This window comes from Talpa occidentalis, unplaced genomic scaffold (assembly GCF_014898055.3).
Source record: "Talpa occidentalis isolate TD23 unplaced genomic scaffold, MPIMG_talOcc4v2.1 talOcc4.5, whole genome shotgun sequence".
NCBI classification, from domain to species: Eukaryota; Metazoa; Chordata; class Mammalia; order Eulipotyphla; family Talpidae; genus Talpa; species Talpa occidentalis.
The window spans coordinates 40,647,527-40,660,536 of record NW_023604861.1 but is presented as its reverse complement, the minus strand read 5'-3'; the positions used below and the strand labels follow the sequence as shown (position 1 = coordinate 40,660,536).

The 13,010-nt window shown below is 38.4% G+C and overlaps 1 protein-coding gene across 2 annotated transcripts in view; it reads left to right on the top strand.

Moving 5' to 3' along the window:
- The first annotated feature begins 11,308 nt into the window (after nt 1-11,308).
- EPSTI1 (epithelial stromal interaction 1) overlaps nt 11,309-13,010 on the top strand; it is a 71,657-nt gene continuing 69,955 nt past the window's right edge. For both annotated transcript variants that reach the window (XM_037528629.2, XM_037528630.2), the window contains exon 1: nt 11,309-11,562. In XM_037528629.2, coding sequence (XP_037384526.1) covers nt 11,486-11,562 — 77 coding nt within the window. In that variant the 5' untranslated portion in view covers nt 11,309-11,485. The remainder of the gene's footprint in view (nt 11,563-13,010) is intronic.

Sequence of the window (13,010 nt, the reverse complement as noted above, 5' to 3'; positions counted from 1 at the left end):
GGGATTTCACAGATCTCCCTCGTTTTTTCAATGCTATGCGAGGACCCAGAAGAGGGCCCTCAACCAATGATTCTGCATACTGACTTGGAACTCCCAGCCTCTGGAACTGTGAGCATACATTTCTGGCTGTTCGTGAGTCATCCAGTCTGTGGCATTTTGCCACAGCAGCTTAAATGGACTAAGAAAATAACTTTTAACCCTCATTTCCTTGCAGGATAGTATCTCCTTTAAAATGCACAATATGATAAAATAGAGTTAGTGAAGAGAGCAATAAAGAGGAAGCTGAATCAGATTCAAAGCCTGCTTTTGGAACTAACACAACTCTGGGAAAAATGCCTAACACTGACACCCAATAGCAGGCCGTGCATGTGTAGTAAATGTGTGTTGATTATTATGAAATAATTCTGAACTACTTGCTTTATCTTTTAAAATTGAGAAATTAATGTTCTTCACAGGTAATGCTAAGATACATAAAAAATATATATAAAATTTCTTTTTCACATCTATACCTTCCTGTAGAGAACATTTATATTATCAATAAAAATGTTAACATCTCACTAATATATGCTCCAATACCATTTGCAGAGCCAAAATATCTCTAGGCCATTGTTAATTTGTTAAATAATAACTATAAAAAACACTTTATAATCTCCAGTGTGCAATGATCACATTTGGCCCTGAAATGTGAAAGCAAATGGGAAGGACAGGATTTATAAAGGAGGAAACCAAGGTTCCCAGGGGCTGAGTAATTCACTAAAGATCATCTTGCTTTTAAGAAGAAGAGACAATATGAGTATTAATTCCTGAAATTCTGGTGTCAGTTATTGTTTTAGAACACAGCCGAGCATTTGGCCAGAATTAAATATCTGGCTTGAAGCACAGAATGTCATTGATGGTACTGTGAACTAATCCACCTATTAGTATTTATAACAAGGTACATTTGATTGCTTCTTTTAAAACTCAACCTTTGCATTCCATAACCCAGAAACATGTTTTACTTGGATTAAGTACAGCCTAAACAGGAATAACCCAAGGTCTTTTGCCTAAAAAACAAGGAAACAAACAAACAAACAAACAAAACAAAAAAAAAAAAACACCTTTACTGACAAACACAACTAGAAAATAGAAAACATGGTATTTTTTTTTTTGGTTTCAACTATTTTTGTATGGCCAGATTCTATGTGAATGAGTAGTTTTGAGAGAAAGTCTGCTGGATTATTTTAATCTAAATTGAGGCACAAAACCTCTAACATTGATACAGCTTGATTTTCCAGCATTTTGCTTGTTCTTCCTATATTATAATGAAGATAATTTATTGAGAACAAAAGGGATTTAAGATGATGCGGGTTTGTTCTTTAAAATACTTTCATTTTTCATACACTATGCCACAAAGTCAGTGTCATGGATGTGACAGCTCTGCATTCCAGCCACCAAAACATTGTCACCTGTCAGGGTCCAAATGCACCTGGCAAACATGCCAAGAATGTGGTTGGAAGGAGTTCTGAAACACTATCTAAATGGTTTGAAATTTCTTACATCAATAAAAAATTTTTACATCCTTCCTCTTTCCACATTCTCCTGAAAAGTGTCATGTATTAAATGTACTGCCATAGTTATGTTTTAGTACAGGCTATGTGCATATTTCATTATCCTACCCTCAGAGACCAGCTGATGCTTCTGCTATACTACCCAACACCTCCATACCGACTCAGTCACGTACTACAAAAATGACCAAATTATTGTTCTCCTTGCAGCAGTATGGTCTTAGCCTAATGTTCTGAGACATAATGACCTACTAGAAGCAATCTGTAATACACACTCAAGACTTCTCCTTCTAACTTGTCTGTTATTCAGCCTTCTAAACTGTCATTCTGTTGCAGTTTAGTAACTTGTAATATCTTTTGGTGCAAAAAGCAAATAAGAGCTGCTCCTAAGAGTTGATGTAATGATGACATTAGTGATAATGTTCCTCATCTACAGTGCTGATTCTCAATCTGATTGTACAGTGGAGTACCTGGTAGACTTTAAAAATTCCAGTGTCCAAGCTGTGCCCCCAGATAATTCCAATCAGAATTCTGCAATGGACTCAAGTCTCAGTGACTCTACAACTGCTCAGGTGATTCCAGAATATAAGCAACATTGAGAATGACTGAACTAGCATATAAACAGCCAGTTTACCAGCTGCTAGCCAGCAGTATTTCTGCCTGTCTGTGCCCAAGTCCCTAACTGGACTTGAGATTTGGAGGTTCAGATGTGCCTATTCTGACACTTTTGGGGTTGGCCCCACACCACTGGAACCACTGGCTTGGCTCTACACTGAGGCTCTCTTGCCTTCTTACTAACTGACCAGTTTGTACCTGGAGTGAACAGGGAGAGAATACTGCTTTTCCTTTCACACCTTTTATTTTCTCTTCTTTTTTTAATTCATTTTTTTCAAAGATTTATTTTATTTATTCATGCACACAAGAGCTGGGGTATAGGCCAGAAGTGTGCGTGTGGGGTGGTGGTAATAGGATTCACCGGAGACAGAGTGGGGAGCAGAACTGGCAGGTCTACTGAGATACACTGCTGAGGGGAGTAGTGGGTGAGAAAGGAGAGGTCTGCTGCACCATGTGGGTTAGCTCCCTGGCTGGGGGATTTAACTCATGCTGCAGTCGCTACCAATAGATTCATAGTGCTGAGACTTAACCCCTTGTGCCACCAGGGAGGGCCCTAATTCATTTTTTTTGATAGGCATATGTGTAGTTTCCAGTTTGACAATCCATGGATAATATTCATTTGCACATTTTTATATAGCACATGGTAAGCACATGTATAGTAGAATTATTGGATATGAAAATGTCACTCTTATAGTCAGTCAGTTTTTCAAAAAGGTTATACTAATTTACAAAGTCCACCAGCAAAGCATAACACATTTTAGTTGTTTTATATCTTTGCTTACAATAGGTTTTTCTCTTTCATTTTAATTTTTGTTGAATGTATAGAGGTATCTCATAATTTTAATTTGCATTTTCAACATGCAAATGAAGTAGAGCTCCTTTTCATTTATTAGTTATTTGGATATATTTTTGCCTAAAGTGCTTGCTCAAGTATTTTGCCCAGCTTGCTTTATGCTTTTGAATTTAAATAATAACAATTAATAATAATAGTAATAATGATGATGATGATCACATTTACTGAGTGTATTATGTTGGAAATGAGGTGCTACACACTTTGTACTTGTATAATACATACAGCGACACTATTTTTCATTTTTTTTAAAAGATTTTATTTATTTATTTATAAAAGCACTGGGTACAGTCAGAAGTGCGGGAGGGTGAGAGAATTCACCAGAGCCAGAGTCGGGAGAAGAACAGGCAGGCTGACGAAGTACACTGCTGAGGGGAGCTGCGGGCGGCAGGAGAGGTCTGCGTGCCATGTGGGGATTGAGCAGGCGCTGGGGAGGCTGCGGGCAGCTTCCCAGCCCAGCGCTCAACCACTGCGCCACCAGGGAGGCCCGACACTATTTTTCAGTAGTTCTTATGACTCATTCCCATCTTACAGTTGAGGAATCTGAGGCCCTGAGATGTTCAGTGCTTCACCCAAAGCTTCTCAGTTGTAAGAATTGGGGCTGAGATTTAGACACAGGACTACTTGGCATCGTAAAGTTTAAATGGCAAACACTTCAGAAATAGCAGGAATCATTCGCTTCTTTTGGACTGTATGTAACCTTTATCATAATCATTTTCAGGGGTTTCTGACTAGTACCTCAAGAGGAGGAGTCATGCTATTGGTGGGGAATCCCAACCTCAAATCACACTTCTAGAAGCACTTATAGGCCATGGAAATTTCTAACATGACTCCTTCTCCAAGTTCAGTCAATCAAAAGAACTCTTGGTTTATCCAAAACAAGTGGATCTCTTGTCAGCTTCCCAAATGTAGTAGGGATGGAACAATGTCACAAAATATCTATGGAGTGTTCAATGTGTCAGTATTCCAGCTTCCCCAGGAGTGTACTCCTGAGCCAGGCATTTAGAAGTTGGTAGGTCAAACTATATACACTGCTTTGTTGTTAAACTGAAAGGGATTTCAAGATAAAACACACTGAAGGTATACCTCTGTAGTGCTTTAGCAATAGTGAGCCAAGAACTACTGGAACTGAAGTTAAGAACTCTTTAAGATCAACTCAAAATGGATAAAAGATTTGGACATAAGACCTGACACCATAAAATATATATAGAAGAAAATGTAGGTAAAACACTTTAAGACATACACCTCAGTAACATCTTTAAAGACTCATGACCCAAAGCAAAGAAAGCTAAGAAAAAGATGAACACCTGTGATTGCATCAAACTGGAAAGCTTCTGTACAGCAAAAGATACATTAACCAAAGAGACACTCCGACTGATCGGGAAAAAATATCTTGGCACTCCATACAACTGATAAGGGACTGATCACAAAGATATTCAAAGAACTCACATGACTCAATAAGAACAAAGTAAACAATCCAGTCAACAAATGGGCAGAAGAATTTAAAAGACATTTCTCCAAAGAGGAAATGCAAATGGACAAGAGGCATATGAAAAAATGTTCAGCTACCTTATAATCATGGAAATGCAAATCAAAACCACAATGAGATACCACCTTACACCAGTAAGAATGGTACATATTAAAAAAACTATCAACAACAAATGTTGGTGAGGATGTGTGTGGTGAAAAAGGAACTCTCCTGCACTGTGGTGGGTGTGCAAATTGGTCCAACTACTATAGGAAACTGTGTGGAGATTCCTCAGTTTACTAAAAATGGAGCTACCATATGACCCAGCAATTCCACTCCTAGGGATCTACTCAAAGGATACAAAAACATTGATTCAAAAGAATACCTGTACCCCTATATTTATTGCAGCACTATTGATAATAGGTAAAACCTGTAAACAACCCAAATGCCCGAAAATAGATGACCGGATCAAGAAGATGTGGCATATATACACAATGGAATATTATTCAGCAATCAAAAAAGATAAATTAATGGCATTCACAGCAACATGGATGGAGCTAGAAGGAATTTTCCTCAGTCAAATAAATCAGAAGGAAAAAGAAAAATATCGGATGGTTCATTTAATAGGAGAAATATAGGGGAACCAAATAAGACATCAGGGGAAAAAATAATAGCAATACAAAATACAACAAAACAAAACAAAAATAAATGGACAGATATAAACTAGAGACATCTTGCAGGGGATGAGGAAGGAGAGGAATCAGAGGGAGGGAGGGAGGAGCACAGGGGACTGTAGTGATGGTGCACTGGTATATTGGTGAAGGAAATTCTATGGGGACTACACCTGGGGGGGTGGATGCAAACATTGTTTAAAAATGAACAATGATGTAAAATATATATAAATAAAAAATAAAAAGAGCTCTTTAAGGACAAACTTAAGTACTATTACAAAGCATATATAAAGCTCTTACATTGACAACTGAAAAAAATTAACTTCTATTTATTTGATATCAAGGTGCAGTTTATGAACCACTTTCACATATATTAACTCCTTTGGCTCTCACAAACTCCTAAAAGTAGATTGGACGGGTGGTGTTATTATGATTAATATTTCCATCTTATAAATGAAGCAACCAAAGCTCAGAGAGTTTCAGAGGTTGCCTGAGGTCACAAAACTCTTTACGTTGACTCTGGCAGGTCTCAAGGTCAAGTCTCCTGACCTTTTCCCTGTACCACACATTCTCTTACGTACCTGAAGATACTTACAGAGGGCTATTAATGCTCACAAATGAATTGGCCTAGAGTTAAATCATCAGAACAATTGGAGAATTACCTAAGGGGGACATTTTTGGAAAAGTCACAGTGGTTGGGTAAAAAATGGGCAGCACAGTAGAGAGTTTCTGTTTGATTAATATATCACAACTAGAGAAACCATTCGGGGGAACTCTCTACCATACCACTGGCAGAGTCTTCAGAAGTTTCCCCAAAGTTAAGGGAAATACCTTTTATCCCTGCAGCCCGCAAAGATCTGTGACAGCTACCCAGTGATAGAACCGGAGATGGAAGCCACCAGCTATTTCTCAGATCTGAAGTTATAAAGAAATTCAGCTACCTTCCCAGGGATAGGAAATATCATTGAAAGCACATTTCTATATTCCAAATTTCCCCAAGTGATATATATTGTCACCAGAACAAGCACACATCTTTCCACTCTCAGGTATAATTTTTTGAGCTATACAACAAAGCTCACTACATTAATATTGTTAAAGAAAAGGAATTCTGATCCAAATCTAGCATGTTTGCTATTCATGAAAATTTAACAAGTTGTATAAAGCACTGTCATTGTATAGAACATTTGATCATGTAATTGTAGGGATGAGTATTTGGAGTGTTAAAGTTTTTATTAATGCTGATTCTGATAGGTTTGAAATTTTGACATAACTGTTTTGGTTTTGGAATATAATACACAGCTACTCATTGTGAAAATCTTAATAAATGAAAAGCATTTTGAATTTTGGCAATAGATATTTTGTCATGAACATCTTACATAATGTAAAAAGTTACTCAGAAGACCTAAATTTAAGTTCTGGTTTTGTCACAAATTTGTTATAGAATTCTGGTAAGTCATCTGACTTACTTAAGTTTCAATTCCCTTGTGTCTAAAATTAGCTGGCTAAGAGACATTCTGCAGGGGAAGTAGATGGAGTTGGATCAAAACAGGGGTGGGAAGAGCACAAGGGTCCATGGTGATAGTGCATGGGTGAATGGGTGGTGGGAATTCCATGGGAACTATACCCGAGATGATAAAACATACATTGTATAAAAATGAAGAATGATATAAAATTAAATAAATAAACAAATAAATCAATCAATAAAATTAGCTGGCTAAATGATCTTTAACATGGAGTTAGAATAATAAGGTCCACTGTAGCTCTGGACTCAGAGAGAGTATGTATGTGCTTCTCATTCAGTAAATATTTCTTATATGAACTTAGAGTGATATAATTGTAGCATTTTATGAGTCTATGGTATAAGACTTGAAGAATTTCTAAAGAATATATAATTGTCACAATACAAATATGCACATACCCACTCCTACACACTCATATACACACACATCCAATGAGAAGATACCAAGTATTGAATTTTACGTAGCTCCTTCATTAGGAGATAAAATAAAAGCTTAAAAATAATAATTGGACTCAAGCTATTGGATCAATCTAACTTCTGAATGAAGAGTCAGATTTAAGGAAACATGACTTATTAGAATTTTCAGAAACTAAGATTTAATTGAGATACTTGAAGATAAAAGGAAGTTGAGGAGCTCTCTATCTTCATGCTAATGAAGGAGTACTCTAAGGCAAGAAATTTAAAAATCAACTACATACTTCCATTTTTTCCCTTGGAAGATAAAGACATGCTTGGGCATGTTAGCATTAGGCCAGATTGGTGAAATTTCTTTTTGATTTAAACTTATCTTTAATCTGAGTTTATTGGGTTGCTAAAATTATTCATTGTGGACCTGAATTACCATTTCCCATCAATGTCTCATTTTATAATACTCATTTGCACATCTTTTTGAATCCTCCTTTTCTTTCCACCCAGCTTCCCTCTTTTGCAACCAAAATGTCTTTTGCTCAGATTAAACTCATTTACCTAAAGGAATGAATAAGTGATTATTTCCCAGGGGCAGTTATATTTGAAAAGAAAACCATTTTCTAAATGAATTCCTAATTGGTCAAATTTCAGGCAATTTAACAATCTCATTAGATTTCAGGTGTTCTCCACGTCCCTTAAAACATATAGGTAATTGTCTAGTACAGTAGTTGTTCCAACCTTTAAAGTTATGGAATGCTTGCTTCAAACAAAACCAAGCAGCAGTCCAATGCTGAGAAGAGAGAAGGGCTAAAGCATTTTGGTTGAAGCAAATATGGAGATCCAGAAACTTCCTCATTCACTATTTTTCTCCACCACCCATCACTGCAGAGGTATATGCCCCAGAACAACACAGTAAAAAACAAACAAACAAAGAAACCCCCCACATATTCTCACATAAATATACACATATAAAGTGAAAAGAGTGGACGACATGCAAATAGATAACCCACTCTCAAGTATCCTAATGTGACCTGTGGGTGTCCATTTGCAATAATAAATCACATTCCCCTTTTATTTTTAACACTTTGAGAAAATAGCAAAATGTAAAGTGAACAAAAATAGCAATTTGATTTTATCTATTATCTTTTATTTCTTGTTCATGTTTGAAACTTTATGTGATTGTGTTGTAAAGTAAATATGGTCAAGTAAGTATATTCCTAATGTCAATGTTAACTAATATTATAGCTCCTTTAGGAGAACTGGTTTTCCCCTAATTTGGATTTTCCCTTTCTCAAACTTTGAACTTAATCCAACCAACAAACAATTGCTTTCTCCTCTGAAATAAAAGTTCCAGTGGTATTTTCCCAGTAGAAAAGATTTTGAACAACATGACTTTGGAAAGACCATCCAGATCTACTTTTTTACTGAGCTCCAGACTTGCATTTCTTACCTTACAGATGCTTCCAGACCATTGGTTCCCAAATCAAACTCGTTCACCTTCCGCCAAAACTTACCCCTCCTCTTGATTAAACTTATGCTAATTCAAAACTAATTCAAAAACCATAAAAACAGCAGCCATTAAATTACTGGGACTCTAAACTAGGCATATAAAGTACATCAGGATTTTCAACCTCAGGACTGTTGACATAGGTGAGACTTTGTTGTGGGAGGCTCTCTTGTGCATTGCAGGGAGCTTAGCAGCATCCCTGGCCTCTACCCCCTAGATAGCAGTAGTTCCAATCCTCTCTCCCAATCCTCACCTCCAAAGAGGCTTATTGTAAAAATGTCTCCAGATGTTCCCCACAGTCTGTTGGAGTCAACTTCATTTGAGAACACTGATAAGGATTACTTCTTTATTCCTCACAGATCCCCACAAGGTAGGCATTGTATTTTTATTCCACACTATGCAGATGGCAAAACTGGGCCTCTGAGGAATTTTGAGTTTTGTACTTGGTCATGTGACTGATATGTGGAAGAACTGGATTTCAAAAGACATGTGTCCTCAGTTTTTTCAAAAGCTCTTATCAAGTCACTTTGCTTTTATGAAAGACTGTCCTGAATACCTATTTTTGCTAGCTGAAGGAAAACTGAAGAGAATTTACATGTTTGCAATAAAGCCAAGAGCAAAATGTCTTCTAGTGTCTATTTTGCAGCAGCCATTATGTAGGGGAGCTCATCCCCCAGAGAGAGAGTGGCCCGAAAGCTTTTTCCCGGGAAACTATCAATACTTGGTACAGGCTGTGTAAGCTTTATATCATTATTGCTTTTACTACATGTTAATGTTGTGTTAGGTTAATTTTATGTTGCTAATGTTATTTTAGATTTCATGCGTTATTTGGCAGGATTTTGTAGGTTAAACACTCAAAGAATTTCCATATTAATGAATGCTAATTGCATCATTGATTTCCTAAAAAGTTTCATGAGAAGATTCTGTTTTTGGATATTGGGGGAAATTTGTACTGTAACAACTGCCCTCCTGATGCTTACTTCTCCTGTGCATCTAGCTTTTTTAACCACTTTGTTCTTTGAAATGTCTTGATTTTGCTTCCTGTATTCTATTTCCCATGGCCTTGCCTTAGCTCAAACCTCTATTTTGTACATAGGTTCTAATAACTAGGCTCTCAGGAGCTGGCTTTCTCTATCAATATTATTACATAACTGGACCTCCCTGGTGGCGCAAGGGATAAAGACACAACCCATGAAGCTGTCTGCAACCACTGCAGCATGAGTTCGATCCCTGGCCAGGGAGAAACCCATGTGGGGCAGCAGACCTCTTCTAACTCTCCCACTACTCCCCTCAGCAGTGTATTTCGTTCAATCTACCTGTTCTGTTCCCCACTCTGTCTCTGGTGAATCCTCTCCCTGCCCCCTCTGGTCTGTACCCCAGTTCTTATATGCATAAATAAATAAATCTTTAAAAAATATTATTACATAATTGCCCTTTTGAGAACCCTTCTGTACCTCCATCTGTCCTATAGCATCGGTCTCCAAAGGTAGTCCCAGCAGCATTGTTATCTCCTGAAAATGTACGTACCCGGTGCCCACTGTAGATCTACTAAATCAGAAACTTGAGATGGTTAGAGCCCAGAAGTCTGCTTCAATACATCAACTGTTTGGCTGAAGTTTAGGAACTGCTGCCCTACTTACTTGATAGAGCTCTAACACCCGTGGGTGGCACAAAAGCCCTAACTTGTTTTTCTCCCAAATCCCTGTCTTTCCTCCTCCTGCCTTACCCCACATAGTTGCTGCCATTCAATTTCATTAGCTATCAATCGTGCATTTGTCTTTCTGTTCTACACCTAATAAAATAAGCAAGACAATCCAGCTCCTGATCTGGGGCTGGGGGACTACCACCACCCTCCCCAGGGAGTTAGGTACACACCTTGTCATTTTAAACCACAAATTTCTGCCACTGCATCTTTTTCCTGGTGAGCTTCTGTGTCATTTGTGGCTCATTCTCAAATGTCCCTTTACCTTGAAATAGTCAGAGGGTTCATCGCTAGTTACCCAGAGCAACAAGTAGCCATATACATCCCCTTGTTATTTCACTCACCCCATGTGACATTAGCATGGGTCTCCTAGTATACATACAGGCCAGGTGAGGGAAGAGTCTTCTCTCACCTTTGGTTAGCCAGTGCTATGGCAACGCTGATCCTCACACAGGATCATCAGAGAGCTTTTAAAATATGTAGGTGCTGGGACTTTCCTGTAGACCTACAGGCATCGAATCTTGCAAATGTCTATCTTAAAAATCATCTCCACAACTAGCTGAATCATTGCACATTGGCTTGCACAGAGCAGGTGTTTAATCAGTATTTCTCAAATGTCTGATTTATTACTCAACAAATCTTGCTAAAGAATCACCTCTACCTACCCTTCACCTTCCTTCTCCAGTACTTTGCTTTTGATTTTACTTTTCATTTCCTTTAACTTGAGTGCATCTGCACAGCAACAAAGCAGCAACCACTGCTGCTAAAAGGGGAATTTCTGTTTAGATAATTTTAACTATTGAGCTAATCGCTGGCATTTGAAAGGAAATATCTTGTTCACAGCCTCAAATATCCAGCAGTAACTCAAATTGGAGTTACCCGTTAACATTCCTTATGTATCTTTCAGGTTCTACTCTCCCTGCTGCTCCTCGCTCACTTAGGGTTTCACATAGATTTGTCAAAGTCTGGGGCAAGCACCAGGCCAGGGCTGCAGCTATTTGTTGTGATAAGGTCAGAGGGCGTCTCCTTGGAGGCTGAAATGGAAATTTGTTGGGAGCAGTCTGCAACCGGTAACCAGGAATCGAAACTCAGCTGTTAAAACCGCTGTCCCTGTGGGAGGGATCGCCTCTCCAGACTCACTAAGCCTTCCAGCCTCCTTCCTCCAGCAGCTGCAGCGACCCGGGACCGCGGGCCCTGAGCCATGTCCTCCCACAGCAAAGTGGTAGGCTCTAGGCTCCGCGCCAAGAGCCCTTCCCAGAGTAGACTGGTGCTGCGATGGTAAGTCTTGAAAAACCTGCCCTGAGAGGTAGGGGGTGGGCGTCCAGAACCCAAACGTACTCACAGCTTTTCTTAATTCTTGGAGCCCAATATCAGGGCTTGAAACAAAAGCTCATTTGTCTCAACAAAATCACCCTGACTTACTGTCCATATTGAGCGCGCCAATCTGCAGTCCTTTACTAACTCTACCAACTCCCATTCATTTCAAGAATATTGCTTGCCAGAGCTTGTGGCTGGTTACAGCATGGAAAACTATCGGCGCGTAGAAACTGCTGGACTTCATAGTAATATTTCAATTATGTCCTAAACAGCTGTTATAATTAGTATGAAAACAATTTCCCCCTTCTAGTAAAATTAATCTCCCCCCCACCCCACTTCACTTTCACTCACCCTTGCTCCTCGACTTCTAGCACATGAAAGAAGCCCTGGTTGCTAAGGAAGCTTGACCGATAAGCAGTACATTTTCTTTCATTTCTTAACTTTTGAAAGAATTCATAACTACCAGACTTTTCCTGTTATTCAGGTTAGGATCACTCTTAAATGGGGAGGATGATCTGGATGATTCCAGTTAGAGATTGCTACATTCCTCTCCTCAGAATAAGAGGTGTCTTGCCTCAATAGGCGGTCACTAACTTCCAGTAACCTGCATCTCTGTCTAAGCTGTAGCACTTAATGTAACAGAGGTTGTGGGTGTATGGTCTCATGTTGATGATAAACATCCTTTAAGTGCCTTCTTTTTTTTTTCCTATTAAAAGGCATCTACATAGATATAATTGTTTATTTGCAAGTTCATATCATCTCATAAGCATTAGTAGATGCATCTGTTCACTTATTTGAGTGTAAATTACCCTAGAATCTTGTTGGACCAAATTGCTCAGAAAGGAGCAATTTTCTGATTAATTATTCATTTCTCAAAACCTGCAGACCTTCCCACATATGGTTTGTAAGTACACCATTAAAGAGTACCTGGAAAAGTTCAGTTATCTCTCATAGAACTCCATTCTCCCCCTCCCCCCTATGAGCCAGTTGCAATTAGCAGAGCATTATAAGATACATTCCCTTTTACAGTGTTTAGCATTTAAAATCCTGTTTGGTTCATTCTGAGTTCTTATGTCTCTATTAGTCACTTATATCTACTCTTTATCTCCTTTAATAGAAGTGGGAAACCAAGGGAAATGGTTGAATGGTAAATAACATCTAACTAAAATCAACAAAAATAGTCTATTAAGATTTATTCATTTGGGTAGGTATGAGAAATTAGAAGCATTTTCTGATGGAAAATTAAGAAAAAGGGAGGAAAAGTGCTTAATAATAAACCATCAGTGACTCACTCTTATGAGCTTATTTTTGTGATTAAGGGTTGAAACCTAAGTTTATGTGTGTGCAACCTTCCACTAATTGTTTAGGAAAGCCCCAGTATGGGCACACAAACATGGGTGTTGAGGCCA